This window comes from Phaenicophaeus curvirostris, chromosome 3, assembly GCF_032191515.1.
Source record: "Phaenicophaeus curvirostris isolate KB17595 chromosome 3, BPBGC_Pcur_1.0, whole genome shotgun sequence".
NCBI classification, from domain to species: Eukaryota; Metazoa; Chordata; class Aves; order Cuculiformes; family Cuculidae; genus Phaenicophaeus; species Phaenicophaeus curvirostris.
Genome location: NC_091394.1, coordinates 46,126,253 through 46,142,980, shown reverse-complemented (window position 1 = coordinate 46,142,980; position 16,728 = coordinate 46,126,253). Strand labels below are relative to the sequence as shown.

Sequence of the window (16,728 nt, the reverse complement as noted above, 5' to 3'; positions counted from 1 at the left end):
AAATTAGACATTAGGAAGAAATTATTTTCAACATGGGTGGTGAAACACTGGAAAAGGGACCCAGGGAGGTTGTGGATGCCCCCTCTCTGGAGGTGTTCAAGGCCAGGTTGGATGGGGCCATGAGCATCCTGGTCTAGTGAGAGGTGTCCCTGCCCATAGCAGGGGGAGTTGGAACTAGATGATCTTTAAGATCCCTTCCAACTCAAACCATTCTATGATTTTATGACTTATCTTCTGCATACCAGTTGTCCAGCTGTAGGACAATACTGTTGGCTTTTCTCTTTTTATTTTTTTCTTACATAAACTACCTCTGGATGTTTATCAACAATGGAAGATAGAGGAAATACTTTGCAATATATGGTTTCCCCAGTTTGGATGTATATCTTTAAAGGATGATCTTTGCTTTTATTCTGGAGCTGTACTGATTTGAAAATGGATTGAGGATGTCTACTGTGACAGCTTCATATGGGAGAACACTTTGTATCTTCATCTCAAGTATACCGAACCCTTTCTGTTAAAGGCTGTTCCTTATCAATCTTGAAGGCAGAAGCTAGTCATATTCCTTTTCATATTACTTTCTTTGAAGGAGACTTTGGAAATATCCACATTGTCCTCTAATTTCAATTAATTGTAGTTAATTGTTTCAAATATGTACCCGTTCCCTGCTCTAGCATGCTTAAACTGAGTTTACCTTTTCCAGTCCTGGAGAGATGCTCTGGATAGCTTTCTGTTTTTATAAAGTCTCCCTGAGTCTAGATCTGCCTGTCCCAGAGTGATAAAACTTAATTTAGTTTCACCAGCACTTTCCATCCCATCCTTCCTCACTTTGTTTCCTTTTCTTCACCTGTAACCTTCAGATTTTTATTTTCAAGCTAGCTCTGCAGCAGAGGATATTTTTGTTTTCATTAAATAACATATATGTACTCCAGCTTGCAGATAATTGGCCTTTTCTTACCTTCCTTTCTGGGTTTTTTTTTCTAAAATGCAATGGTTGGGTCAGAAGTTGAATCTGAAACTTCAGACAAATCTTTCAGAATTTATCCACGTGCAGTTGTTTTCTCTAATAGCTTTTTGTGCATAGACTTTCTATGCATTCCTTGCTTGTTGCAAAGAAGTACCATTTGTTATAAAAGAAATGGCCTTAAAAATGTCAACAGAGCATTTGAAAATGTACAATAGTGATGAAGAAAACAGAACAAGGCTTATAGAATGAATAGTCAAAACTGTTAAATACTGAAATACATTAAATATTGAAAAGGATTAAAAAAACATTCATTAGAAAGCAGTTCTTAGAGATATTAGTGGCTACTGGAGCTGAAGAAATACATGATTTGGAAATATGTGATTTCATGTTAGTGTTTGATCAAAACAATTTCTAACAAATAATGGAAGATGTGTCTGTGCATGAGAGATGAGGAAGAATATGAAGAATTGAATTTAGTGAAAGAATTAAAAGGCTTAAGCTTATTAGTTATTCTGCAAAAACAAAGATGGCATGGGTAGAAATTGATTAATCTACACAAACAATATGCAGAATTTATGATGGGATAGTTTAACATATTTTTTCAAGAGTTTTAGTAGTTAAAATTGATAAACAGCTTGAAAATTGAGATTATTCATTATTTATTTAGGATGGGTAATAATAATTAAAATTATCACACGAAATTTAATATTAGTAAATATTGCTTAAAAGAAGACTTAAAACCTGAGAAAATAGTGCTTTGTAAGTTAATGAACAGAACTGATGGATGTTAGTTGAAGCACCAGAGAGAAGTCTCTTAGCTGGTGTATTTTGGCATATTTCATTATGCCAATTCAGGGGTATAACTGGCGCTGATATGTATGTGCAGTTACCTACTGCCTGGTATCTGGAAGTGGTGCATCTGAGCATTAGTTCCAGCTTCTTTAGATAGTGCTAATCATGCTTTGAGGTGTTTCTCAAATTACAGCAGCCTCACGATTTTCCAATGTTACCTGAAAATGTATTTTCTTTTAGCTATAAAATTAGTAAGTAATAGGAAAAAACACTGAAGACAAAAAAACATACACATATTTATAAAATATAATAAATAAAATACATAGTTATTGCATAACATAGTTATTGTATTTGCCCTGTCTGCAAATGGGAACCATTATGCTCGAGCCTTGCAATTCATCTGCAGATGCACAGCACTTCCAGTATCTTGGACAATCATGTATGTAGTCTTGGGCACTCAAAGTAGTCACAGCCAGTTGTGCTTTTTGGTAAAAGGCAGCCACCCTTTGTGAGTGGTGAAAGTAGGGTTGGCTGGTATTTATGGAATAATAAAAAGTAACCTTTTGTATCTATCTAATTACAGTGGTTTTTATATCTTTCAGCCTTACAGAGAAATTTTTCTTTACTTGAAAGGTGTTTTGTTAATAAGGGCAATATGTAGAATATCTGTTCTTAAAATTAGACTTCCTGCTTTCCTTTATTTAGCCCCTTTCAAAAAATGAGACTCAAAATCAGCCAATACTGATGCCTAGATAAGTTAAACACTAAAACATTTTTACTTGTATTTTTTTATTTTGTCAATGAAATTGTGATAAGATTGCAGTTATAACCTGTATAGGTCACATCTGTTGTCACAGTCTGGAAGGAAAACTAATCATTTGTCCTCAACCATGTGTAAGACTGGTGAAAAATCAGCAAAGTAAGTTTCTTTCCTCACTAGTCACTTTCTCTTCGTGCTTGAAAAATGAAACTGCATTCAATTTCATTGCATTTGACATTCCAAGTATAAAAAGTATCTCTTAACTAGGTGATGTGACATGGTGAAAACTTGCAGGAGTGACTGGAAAATCTCTTATGCCATTTCCATCATTTTTGTAGGATAGTACATTGTTTCTCCAGTTGTCAGAAATACTTTTTTTTTTGAACAAATACTTTTTTTCTTTCAGTTTTTGTATCACTCCGTCTTTTGGGCATCTTTTTATACATAAAATTTCATTTTCCTCTATGCTTACTTTACAGAAAATTTCCATTGATGCAAATGAGAATTGCCAGGATGTTCAATTGCTCATTTACACTGGAGCAACTCTAGTCTGTTTTTCCCCCTTTCAAGTAAAGCATCTTCTTAGAACTAACATTTTTTGAAGCAAATATTTGCAGAATTACTGCTGAAACATTTTGCAGTGAAAAACTGTAAACAACAACTGTAGCAAATTCACCAGCTTGTTGATTTAAAACCTCTGGGTAAAATGATGAAATATGGATGATTTAGCAAGTTTGTGGATTAAAGAAGCCTCCATTTAATGGATGACAAGCACCATCAGCTACCTTAGATTTTACTCTCAGTTTGATTTCAGTGTGTACATTCAAACTATTAAATTGCACATAGTGCCTAAACATAGAACTAAGCACTGAACCCAATTAAATCCCATTTAAACCTTTTGACTGAGGAAACTATCATCATCCATGCCCAGGGAGGTGGTTGGGTCACCTTCCCTGGAGGTGTTTAAGGGACGGGTGGATGAGGTGCTGAGGGGCATGGTTTAGTATTTGATGGGAATGGTTGGACTCGATGATCTGGTGGGTCTTTTCCAACCTGGTGATTCTATGATTCTAAACATGAAAATACATCTAGGGAAATTAGTCACTTGAAAAGGACTGTGTTTATAGTAATATGTGAACTTCTTATCTCTTCTTATGAATGATTACTGATTTGATTATAATTTTACATATTTTCTAAATGAATCCTTCTTTCCTGGCAGGTAACTTTCCTAGTACATATGCCCGTGAATAGCTGCGGTTACTTTTTGTGCATATTTCTGATGTGCCCAAATGTGTGATAAATGTTTCTGGAGAACTGATCCACTGTAAGAAGGGTTGTCATGGATTATTTGGGGTTTTTTTCCCTCCTTTTTTCATGACTAAGAAACCACCACCACCCCTTTTGTCAAAATTAAGTCGGTTTTTTGTGTATTGAGTTTATCTACATGCTTTAGACTTATACAGCCATCTGGCATAGTCGAAAGAGGAAATTTCTACATGAGTTAACACTGAAGATGAGTTGTCAAAATTTTTAAATAAAAAAAAACACTGTAAGATTTTAATGCATTCAATTCACTTTTTGTTACACACACTGTATGATTTAAGTAAAATATAGATAATGATTTATGTCAAATGATCGTTCCTTTTAATTTTATTATGCATTTGGGTTTTTTCTTGTGGGGAAATCCATAGTTAAAACTAGGTGTAGAAATCTTTTCCAGAATTCATATGCCCAGAAAAGCAGATACTGTAAACAAAATACTGAATTTGTCATGAGATGTCAGCTTTTCAAAGACAAGGGCTAATAAAGGGTTAAGGTGCCGAGTAGGGGCTTCCAAGTAATCCTGTTTTCTTTTTGCTTAACCTTAGTCAAACCCCTAGAATGTTGATGACTTACATCTGGACTTTTGCCCACATGCTGGTTGTTGTGTGCTTGAAACTTGCTAGCATGCACATTTCCTGTTCATCTGGCTCACTGAAAGAAGAAACCTAAGCGTTCATCTTGAAAAAGTCAGTGCTAGCTGTTGTAGGTAGACCCTGCCTAGGGTCTACCTACCTATTCTTGTGCCTCTAGCAAAGCATGCCATTTCAAAGATGAGTGATTGTTGCAGATATATTTATGTTCAGTTTTCCTTCTTTGGCTAGCTTGAAATGGCTTTGCATTAAATGGTCTGATGTTAGGTTTGATTTTACAGGCACCTGGGCTTTTTGTTCTCTCTGTTATCTTCTGAAACCAGGCTTACAGTCAGCTGTTCCTGGATTCATCCTTTAGGTGCTTACTTGCTTTGGGAAGTTTTCCTTAAATGCTGTCTAGAGGATATGTTAAGTCTAGAATAGAAGTTACTGTGTTTCATACAACAGGCTATTTCATGTTATGTAATAAGCTCTGGGTTTAAAAGGTCACACCAGGTGACTGAATGTCCTTTTAGTTTTCAACTTTGTTAAAAGGTTCTGCTCTGGGCGTGCTGGAACAGAGAAAACTTTAACTTCTGAAAGCATTAGACCTTCACAAGTGGGAAATCAAGTTGTCCCAAAAGACCTACATAATATAGTTTACCTGTTATGACACTACTAGGTATCTTATTTCCTGAGATTCAGGCGATAGTTCAGTCAAACAATTAAAATGATGCATTTAAATCCTACTCCTTGCCTCATGAACTAAGAAAAGCTTACCAGATAATTTCTAGCAGAAATCATCTGAATGGCATACTGCTGCTCAATTTAGTTCTTTTTATACTACCGCTCAATTTAGTTCTTTTTAAAGATTCCTTTTTCTTACAAAATATAAAGTAGGATTTATTTTGTTTGCAGTGACATTATTCTATACTTTTTCAGTTTCAACAAAGGAGTTATAGACAGCTTTTCAAAATAAGCTGACTATATTCTTTTTCTTAAGCCACTGATAATTTTTCACATGGTTCAGTTGTACCATACGTACTACATTAGTCAGGATGCTGTAAGTTAAATAGTTCTTAAAAAATAATTCTGTCAGGGACTGTAGGATTCTTAGCAGCAATTCATATAAAATTAATTGTGTTATCAGGGAGATATTGGTTTGAGATTTTGAAGTGGCCAAGACAGACATTTCTATATGGCATTCCTGGTGGTAAGATTTTAAAAAAACTTAACAGTTAATTTTTAGTGTGCTCATTAATATTTTAAGTTTTCTTTTTATAATTTGGCAAATCGTAACTATTGCAAGGGGTTTACATTTTAAATTTAAATAAACAAATTGAACAGTAGGGTAAATACTAACTGATGGAAAGAATATTGGTTTCTTTCCTGTATGTTTTAAGCAAAGATCCATTAAAAAATTGTTTGCTTAATTTTTGTACCCAAATATATTTCTGTTAGTTTTATTTTTAACTCTTGATTGTGTTACAAAAACAGAGAAATGTGTTATAAGTAATATAGCAGGACTTGTTCTAGCTGTATGTCTATTCATTCTTCATCCTTCTGCAACCTAGTTAATCACTGAGCAATAGAATCAAAAATTCCAGCATGGGAGTTTTACACTTTGATCAGTCCAAGACCACAAATAAGTTAGGAACTATCCTACTAAAGAAAATACTGGAAAGACTAAAGACGACTAACTTGGGTAGTAGATAAAGACAGGATAAAGACAAGAAACTTTTCCTTACTATGTCTTTGCAGAATTAAAATCGATTCTTTCTGCATTGGAGTATTTGAAGGTGTTTGCATTACAACTCAGAACCACATGCACCATTCTGTATGGAAATGGTGTACTGTTGTGACAGACTGAAACAGGGTAAGCACATGTGAAAGTACTAATAAAGAATATTCCTTTTTGTGCTTGTCCCTGTAGGTTAGGAGCAAGGTCACCACCTCTTTGGTGCTCCATCTAGAATATGGGGTGTGCGGTAGGTGTGTGTCCCTCTTCTGGTTATGGCCGTATTACATTTTAGATTACTGAAACACAGCAAGAAATAAAACATTGCAGATATGTGTACTATGAGTTTGAGTATAGTGTAATCAGTAACTTGTCCTTACATGGGAAAGCACATGAATCTTGCCTTCTTGCCTTCTGCTAAATTAAAATTTTAAAGTTTTCTCTAGGAGAGTATGGAAAACATGTTCAGTGACTTCTAGTTATGTTACTAATGATTAAGGATTTGTCCAAATATGTTATAGTAACTGTAAATTAATAGAGACTAATGCCTTTTAGGAAGTAAAATATTCTAATTTATTTGTATTACAAATAATTTCCATTTTATAAACTTTACAAACTTAGATATTTTATGTAGAATAATAATTAATGAGAAGTTATGCTTGATAAGTAATTGAATGTAACTGCAAAGCTGTAGTATTGTCTAGCTAAACGTATTTAAGATAATGTGCAGTCTGGACCAAGGTTCTTTAAACACTTACATTGTGTTTCAAGAAATTACTTAGGAGGTTGCATTTCATTGAAATTCCAAGGTATCATCACCCATCAAAGTAGAGAAAGAAAAAGGAAAGAATATAAAAATTGTTTTCTAATAACCATTTGAGAAATGTATATGCTTATATTTTTATAAGAGCACTTATCTATGTATTTATAGTATGCACTTATAACATATCCATTTCTTGACTTTTATGAAAAACACAGAGTTTTTAAATTACCTCATGTCTTTTATTGATATATTTCCTTTTCATAGTAGACATCATGTTGAATTTTATTTCCTTCTATGATATCTTAGTATATGTATTAATAGAATTCTTTCCCTTGGGTTTGTTCAACTCAGAAATATTAGTATCTCAAAAGTCATGTTTTCTAATGTAATGTGTATGCAGTCATTCCAATTCTTTAGTCGCACATCTATTCTGTAACATGATTATTTTGAGGGTATACTTCAATGAAACACATTAATAGGCACTGAAAAATAGAGCATGAATTGACTTGTTCATCTGAAGGCTGTTTGAACAGAACTTTATTTGAACCATACCATCACATTTCTTGTTGTTTGTTGTTTAACTCGAGACCATAGTGTAAAATTCATGCTGCCCCCCTGCCTTCTTTCCCCCCTGTAAAGCTTGCTAATTTGATAGATATTTTCATTTGTTCCTTCTTTTCTCAGCCTTTGAGGCCAGGAGGCAGTTGTCACGATCAGTCAAGGACATAGGTGGTGATTAGCTAGAGTAAGGCTAGGGAACTGAGAATATTTTAGAATCTATCCACATCATGTACTGCATCCCACCATCTGAGCACATATAATTCTCCTCAATTTCATTGCAGCTTTTGTAATGGGTTGACACTGGCTGGACACCAGGTGCCCAGAAAGCTGCTCTATCACTCTGCTCCTCAACTCAGCAGGGGAGTGCAACAAAAGACAACAAAATGCAACAGAAGACTCGTGGGTTGAGATGAAGACAGGGAGATCACTCAGCAATTACCATCATGGGAAAAACATACTCAAATAGGGAAAATTAATTTAATTTATTGCCAATCACATCAGAATAGGATAATGAGAAAATAAAAAAAATCTTAAAACACCTTCCCTGCACCCTTCCCTTCTTCTTGACCTCAACTTCACTCCTGATTTTCTCTACCTCCTCCCCACACACAGTGCAGGGGGATGGAGAATGGGGGTTGTGGTCAGCTCATCACACATTGTTTCTGCTGCTCCTTCCTCATTAAGAGGAAGGCTCCTTACACTCTCACCCAGTGTGGGTTCCTTCCACAGGGTACAGATGGGTATCTGCTCCGTGGGCTGTTAGGGGACAGCCTCCCTCACTGTGGTCCTCGCCACAGGCTACAGAGAAATCTCTGCTCCAGCACCTGGAGCACCTTCTCCCTCTCCTTCTTCACTGACCTTGGTGTCTACAGAGTTGTTTCTCTCACATATTCTCACTCCTCTCTCTGGCTGTAATTGTTGTTGCACAGGAACTTTTCCTCCTTCTTAACTATGTTACCCAGAGATGCCACCACTGTCACTGGCTCTATTGGACATGGGGGAAGCTTCTAGCAGCATCTCACAGAAGCTGTAGCCCCCTGGCTACCAAAACCTCCCCTTGCAAATCCAATGCACGCTCTGCATATCAAAGTGCTCACATAGTTGGTACCTACAATCAATTATCTTCTAACATCTGTAGTCTCAGAACAGTGCAGATTGCTTCGGTGTATATTTTTTTTATTTTCTTCTTTCTTTCTCTAACTGGAAAATCAGGATTCTAATATTTATGAGCTTTGGAAAAAGATCTTGAGGTTCTCTAGAGTAGTTTGATTAAATACCTACTAAATGCAAATTACTGTTACATTAGTAGAAGCAAAGTAAAAATTATTTTTTTTTAATGATGCTTTAATTAGAGATCACTGTATTAGGGAGAGGAAAATAAAATAGAGAAGAAATTGAACTAGTGGCTTTGTTTTGCAGGTTCTTTCATGTTGGTGAATACATCTGGGAGATTTGCAGGACAGAAAGCTCACCTCCTGCTGCCCCATCTGAAAGAAAATGATACACATTGTATTGATTTCCACTATTATGTTTCAAGCAAGAGTGGATCTAGCCCTGGCACTTTGAATATATATGTGAAAGTAAATGATGGTCCTGTTGGTAACCCAGTCTGGAATGCATCTATCACTGCTACTTGGAACAGAGCAGAACTGGCAATTAGCACTTTCTGGCCCAATTTTTATCAGGTATGTTTAATTTTTTATGCAATCTTGTTTCTCATAATTGTCACCTTGTTCTTAATAATAATTTTGACTTCTAATCAAAATAGTTTTCAGCATGTTTTGTTGATCTTAATTATATTTTTGTAGATGACACTAAATGATTGGTTTTACATATATATGGTTGTACTTTCACGTTTACGTACATTTATAGAGGTGCATAAATGTGTGTGACACACACACATGCTTTAAATGCAGTTGAAATAATTATATTGAAACAATTCAGAATTTTTGCCATTGATTTCAGTCAATTACCTCTGTTTTTCTATAAGAAATTCATTCATTCTTTCAGTTCATTAGAGATGATAGAATTGAATGCCAGTAGATTTTATTGCATTAGAGTCTTCAAATTTGATTTATATCAGCAATACTTGTTGCTTTAGAACCAGCAGAATCCTTTGAATCCTCAGTTTGAGTTTTCAGTTTGAATGCAGTATATATTTGTTCTTTGCAGTAGTGAACATAAATATAACAGTAGCTATCATAGGAATGGGCTTCTGATTACATTCTAAAGATTTAGGGAGAATTTCACTTGACAGTTCCTTAGGGTGCTGTTTCTCCTGGAAAGTTTACAGATTATACAGTTATTTACCGTTGTATGGCAATTCAGCAGATTTTCCTCTTCTTCCCGTGAAAATGTAGTCTATGTCTCCATGAGCAAATAATTCAGTGTAAAAAGAGCAGGCCAGTAGATCAAAGATATTATTGAAGTTCCTCTCATCTTTACTTGCAGTTTGGAGAGTTTTGGTTGGATTTTATTTGATCCCCTGTGCTGAACACTGTCATCGTACTTTCTGAAGAAAAGCCATCCCAGAAGTGGGGGTTCTTTGACTACAGACCTCCCTAGGAAGTACAATGTTGTCATTCCTCAGTCTCCTGCAGGAAGCAACAACACCTTAATTCCTACATCAGTGTTCTGACTACTAGTGTCATATGTGGTAGAGCCTTGTTTCTGTTCTTACAGAGGGTGATCAGGTATTTAGTGCATCATTATATTCTCCTTATGATTTTGGCAATGTCCGCTGCAAGGTACTCTACGGAGTTACAAGGGACTTATTTCTGTGCTGCAGTTGACCTGTGAGAATGTCTCAAATGAAGTGAAACCATTCCATTTGAACCCTTTTTCCTCTAAGGAAAAAACCAAGCTGAAGAACTTCATGGAGTCTTCCCCGCTGTGATTGCTTCACCCACAGTTAACAGGAAGTCTTAGTCCAAAATATGAGTTCAGAGTGCCAGGACTATCTTGTCCTTTGAGCATGGGATACCTGGCAGTGGGTGCAATACTTACACACCCAAAAGAACATGCTCATTCATTTCCTTTTGTCTCTGATAGTGTGTTCCTGGGTTGTGTAGGGAGTATTGACAGGGTTCACATTTGCATCCAGTGTTGTGCCCAAGAGCTGCAACTGCATTGTTAGAGATTCCTGAAGAGGATTCACAGTAAGTTTATGGACACGTCACCAAATTCACTGATAGGACTTAAGATATAGATCTTCTATAATGGGCCATGGGACTGATGAGGGAATAGTGCCACCTTTTCCACAAGGGCAGAGTTGAGGCTCACCTCAGCATTGAAGGAGAAGCTGTGTAGTACCTGCTTCTTTGGAGCATGAGGCTGTATCCCAGTCATGGAGTCCAAGCTTGGTTTAGCCATACCTCTGCATTTCTTAGGGGAAAGTACAATGTGTATTTTTTTGCCTGTCAGACTTCAAGGAAAATTTGGATGACGCTTTTAGTCATATGATTTATTTTTAGGTAGTTGGACTCAATGATCTCCATGGGCCCCTTTCAACTTGAGATATTCCATGGTTCTATGACCTTACTGCAGGACTGTGGATCCCACATTACCCAGTCAATGCCAGCGTTGAGAATCCCTCCAGTGATGCCAAAGAGCCTTTCTATGTTAACTGAAATAGTGATGACCAGTCTTTGTAGTTAGCCTCAGCTGATGGTGGGAGAAGAGTAGAGCATTCCACAGGCAATTTTGTGTCTGACATTGGATATAACACTGGTTGATTTGTAACATGGGATCTACTAGAGGGTTTTGTGAGCATGCTGTGCGATTCAGAAGTGCTGTGTGGTGCATACACATTTTGCAGACACTAAATGAATGTATGACTGTGTCACTTGTGCTGAAGTCTGGATTGTAATGTCCCAGTCTGGGTTTGGAGTGGATTAGTGGAGGAGCTTCCAGTTTCTTGCCTTCTAAAAGGAGACGGTTTCTTATGCAAAAGAACTGCTCTGCGAACCAGCATTCAGTAAAGATGAGAATTGTGCTTTAGAGACTCAGGCACTCTAGTTCTGAACCAAAATACAAATGAGGACAGGGAAATTTTTATAGAAGTCTTGACTCTGACTAGTAAATTTAAGGAAAATTAACATGCTAATAAAAATACAGGCAAGCTCTGTCGGTTTTAAATGTTATTGATATCAGTAGTAATCTGTGTCAAATTTCTAACAATACAGTACATCTAACTGATGTCTAAATAATATGGATGTTTGGCTATTGAAATAGGAAGATAACCTTTCTGGTCCACATTCTCCTTGAGACCTGTCATCTGGGCCATTCACCCTTATTTGTAAGTGAAGCCTTACATGTTTGAATGGGATACTGCACTGTAGCAAGTTACCGTGCATAAGCTGATATACAATAGACGCCTTAGTCAATCTCTAGTGGATTCTGCATGCTCTCTTTGCCTCTGGAAATACAGAAATTTGTACATAATCAGTCGTTCACTGAGAAGTATAATAAGTTCTTTTCTTCATGTTTGCTGCATATAGTCTGAAATAATACCTGGTTAGGTATTGCAATTTAGCTGATGTGCCAAAATGTCACATGATATAGTAATATCTGCGGTGGTCCAAGGAATTAGTGTAAAATAGTGTTACTTCACTGATTTCACTGTAGATAACCTTAATTATTTTTAAGGAAGCTTTGTCTCCATTTTGACAGCTTGTAGTCAATTGTCTCCATTTTAATTACCTCCATCCTCTCAGAAATCTGTGATGCGGTTTCTTCACTTGCCTGGTGACACTTGCAATTTCTTATTGTTTCTGAAGTCTTTTCAACTATTTCCGTACTTTTTCTTCTTCAGAAAGTCTGGTTTTGGGGGGAGGCAGGAAGTTTGGAGCAAGCAGCTGCGAGAAGGGCAGGAAGAGGAGAGAGGGTGTATGTGGACCTTGTGAAAATGTGCGTCCAAGTTAGGCGAGAGCACAGATGATTGCATGTATGGTGGGAGAAGGCAGAGGACCCATCTGACAGGTGTCTAGCACCAGGTCTGTTTACTAAGCTGCTGCTATTCATTTGCTTCCAAAACTCCAGCCTCTTTTGAGTGCAAGTCCATGTGTTTCACTCATAACCTCCAAGATGTACGAGACTTCCTTCCATAGATTTTCTAAGGCTGTCTGACCTTATTGAACAAAATTACGAAAAGTCTGCTAAAAAGATTTTAAAGGAATGATAGGTCTCTTTTTAACTTTCCATATATGAAAATCAGTAGTTTTCCGAGGAGTAATCTTCAGGAAAAGACTCGGCATTAGTAGATGAAGGGACAAGGCAATGTAATCGTGTGATTTTCTTTGTTGTGTTTTAAATGATGTATCCATGTAGTCACCTGAATGTTTGTGAATGCCTTATAATTCCATTCCATTTGTAGGACACCTAGAAGGTGTCTAGCTGCTAATAAAACCAAAATGTACTACAGAACTCAGAAGACAAAGTATATATGATGACATTTCAGTATTATAATGTTTATACAATTCTGGATGCTTAAAAACACAGTGGTGTTGGTCTGTTTTGCTGTAGATTCATGAAAAACATGGGCAAAATAACTCCTGCTAATGGTAGCTGATTAGAAATTAGATTTTGTAGTGTGGCGTGAATTTTAATCCAACTTCTAAAGATATTTTGTTTAAACCATGTATTATTAACACACATATGCAAAGCATTCAAAAGATTTAATAATTAACAGTATTTTATTATTGCAGCAGCAGTTATCCAAGATTGTTAATACCATTCATGTTGGGTTTCCATTTAGAATTGACTCTTTAGAAGAACAGTTTCTGAACAAAATAATTAATTTCTATTAGTGTACACTTTTCTTTTTACTAGGTAATTATTTGTGTAGGTTTCACCCCATAGGAGAGCTGTACTACATATATAAATCACAATGATAACATGCATGTAGCAACTCTAATTGTAGTTTAATTGCTGCTTATTTAAACTTAAATCTTCAAGTATTTTGGTGACTAAGGATGTATTTAATTCCATAATTAATGGCCTTCTAAATGCTAATGCTTAATATCCGCCTTTGACTTTAGGGTGTGTCTGTGTTGCAGTCCAGTTACTGATTACAGTATAGTTGCAGTAACATAAGTTCAAGCTGCCAAACACCTTCTGAGGGTCAAAGATAATCAGCACAGCTTGTTCTTTTCTGCTGTGCCTCCTGGTCTCGAAGCTATTTGTTTCAAAGTTGCTGGGATATTTTTACAGGAGCTAGTCTTATTTCTGTATCATAAAATCCCTTTAGGAGTGCTCCCCTGAGGGAACATTGACTTCCTCTTTTTATCATTGGTCACAGGAGAAATTGTTTGCTTTACTGTGCTATTGTATACTTGGTGCATCTGAAGCAAGAGCATCAGGGAGTTCATCATGATGTAGAGACAGCTTTCAAACAAAACAAGGCCTCGCGTAATTACCAAGACCTTCACCCTCCTCCTTACTTGAATAGCATTAGGTTGAACACAGAAAAAGACTATCAAGTGCTATGTAGATTTCTATGGGTCATGGTGAGCTTGCTGTTAGATTCTTGGGGAGCAGTCTCAGTAGGTTGAGAGGACCTAAAACTGGTGCTTTTGTGATAAAAGTAAGTCCTGAAAAGACTGCTTCTCTAGCGAGGAGAGGGTTAGAGGATTGGGGTGGTGGTGGTGGTTTTTTTCTTTAAAGTTTTGATTTTTTTCCTCATTCAGATCTTTTTGCTCCCAGGAAAATCTGTTGATTTCAAGGTTGTTTTCTTGTTTTATTTGTTTGGAGGTGGATTTTTTTTTTCTTTTCCACTGTATTAGTTAATGATTCTCAGATCAACTAGTAGTATTTTAAATATCTTTTATGTTTTTTAAGCATTAATGATATTGGAACTTTGCAGTATGTGAAGTGCCACTACTAGGTTGAGTCTGGTGAGTTGCTTGTGTTTCTAACTCCCTAGCCTGCAAGCAAGCAGTTTGGCACAGCACCATTCTAAGTTATACAGTGTCCCCCTAGCAGTTTTTATATTTTGAGTTATTTGCTTTGTACCTTGCTGGGAGTGAGGCATGGCAGCAGTGAGCTGAAACAAATCTTGCTTAAATCAAACAACAAATACAGTAGTTTCAAAATCCAGACATGGAATTTAAAGGATTAAACATAGCTTTCAGTGGAGTAATGCTGTTCTCTGTGCTACTGCACCTTCTTTAAACATAAATTCCTGTGAAGCTGGAATGAGAAAATGGGATAAGAGTCTGGCAGTAACTCCTGGTCTTTTTTAGTAAGGACACAAAGGGACTTACACGGTATCACTTCACACGAAGATGAGATTTATCCTTTACCATTCTGACACTTTGCCTTGTAAATTAGGAGTTTAGGGAATAAGAAGCAGTAGATCCAACCTACCTTTTCAAATCTGGAATTTAATTTTGTACATGCTTTACTTGGAGTTTGGGTCATGCAATGTTCTCTAGTTATCAGTGAGGACAGAGAATTAAGCTTCTTGTGCAGTAAAGGTCTGGCTCACATTCATGTGTGTTGTATGTGTAGCATTCAGCTGCATGCATACAGTTCCTGAACTGTACTTTGAACTCAAAAAAACCGTCAAAATGCATATTACATTTTGATTCACAACTTTGTGTCAGGCATCTTAAATAGCTCTCATTGAGTTGGGTGATTTGCAAATAGTTATTTTGAGAAAGATGTACCAGGGAAGACTGGCAGACTGAAACCCCAGCAGTCTAAAAATGGCCAAGAGTAAGCAGGTGTGCTGTTTTGGGTGCCACAGTATAAAAAAGATATCAAGCTACTGGGGAGTGTCCAGAGGAGGGCCATGAAGTTGGTGAGGGATTTAGAGGGGAAGCAGCTAAAATCACTGTTCAGCCTGGAGAAGAGAAGACTGAAGGGAGACCTCATCGCAATTTTCAGATTCCTCACAGGGGAAGGAGGATGCTGATCTCTTCTCTCTGGCAGCCAGTGATAGGACCCGAGAGAATGGCAGGAAGATGTGCTAAGGGAGGTTTAGATTGGATATCAGGAAAAAGTTCTTCACCCAGAGGGAGGCAGAGCGCTGGAACAGATGCCCCAGGAAGTAGGGAAGCCATAGTGCCAAGCCTTACAGTATTCAAGAAGCATTTGACAAAACCCTCAGACACATGGTTTGTGAATTTTGGGGTTGTCCTCTGCAGGGACAGGAGTTGGACTCAATGATCCTTGTGGGTCCTTTTCAACTCAGGACATTCTGTGATTCTATAATTCTAGGTGTACGCTTTTTTTCATATATTGCAGGGTCTGTGTTTTTTTATCTTATCTGTTGTTCCTAAACCAAGAAAGCTCCTGGGCCTTCAGTAGAGAAAGGTAAGACAACAACCAATTTAAAAACGAAATGAGAAGAATAAGATTTAATAAGTCTTAATGTCAGGAGCTCAGTCTTAAGAGTTGCTCACTCAGGAGAGGCAACCACCAAAACGTTGTTTAAAGTGCTTGAATGCATGTGTGAGTGCTGAATGGTAGTTGTGTAGAAGTGAGAGATGGGGAGAGAAACGGCATCGAACAAACGCCCAATCAGGAAGGCCTCACCACATTTTAGGCAGCCCAAGTCAGTAAGCTGTGACCGGTGTCTGCAGGGTCTAGGAAGGACCAGATCAGGAATCTCCCTTCACTTGGTTCTGATGAGGCAGGAGGCACTATAATTGTGCCCTGGTGATGGAGTGCATAGTCCTAAGATGAGTCAAAAGGGGGAGAAATACTCAGCCCACAGGAGTACAAGACGTTGCCAATTTGCTGGAGGGCTGTTCCCAACATCTTGCAAAATATAATCAAAGAAAGACACTCTGTGTGGTAAAGCACAGCAGGTGGGGAGGAGAGTGCAGTGCGTGCTGCGGGCAGCGTGTGATTCATCACTGCCCACTTAGTGATGGTGCCAGGGAGCAGGATTGCAGCCTGATGTTAAGTAGCTTTCTTAATACTCCTTTCTCTTTCTTGTTCTGGCAAGGTGCTATTTTTAAGTCATGTGAAGCAGAGAGTGTTTATATTAGGTATAATCCACCTTTTGACTAAAAGTGTTGTAATTTTCAACAACAAAGGCAGGAATTTACGGAGTGAGGTTGTGTGGCAACAAACCCTGTTTATTTCTATTGTCCTTTGGAACAGACAAGTTATCTTGAGTCACACATTTTCAGCAGTACGCATTTATGTTGGTGAGCAGACCTCCTTTCTTTGTTCTTACATAGCAAGGGGAAGTGGCAGGAAAGAAAAGCTAATTTTGCTCTCCACTGAAGCAGGGAGGATCAGGGACAG

General features: G+C 37.3%; 1 protein-coding gene across 13 annotated transcripts in view; it reads left to right on the top strand.

Annotated features, from left to right (window-relative positions):
- The window catches only part of PTPRM (protein tyrosine phosphatase receptor type M), a 481,970-nt gene that overhangs the window by 144,273 nt on the left and 320,969 nt on the right, over positions 1-16,728 (top strand). For all 13 annotated transcript variants that reach the window (XM_069853870.1, XM_069853869.1, XM_069853866.1 and 10 more), the window contains exon 3: positions 8,890-9,155. In XM_069853870.1, coding sequence (XP_069709971.1) covers positions 8,890-9,155 — 266 coding nt within the window. The remainder of the gene's footprint in view (positions 1-8,889; positions 9,156-16,728) is intronic.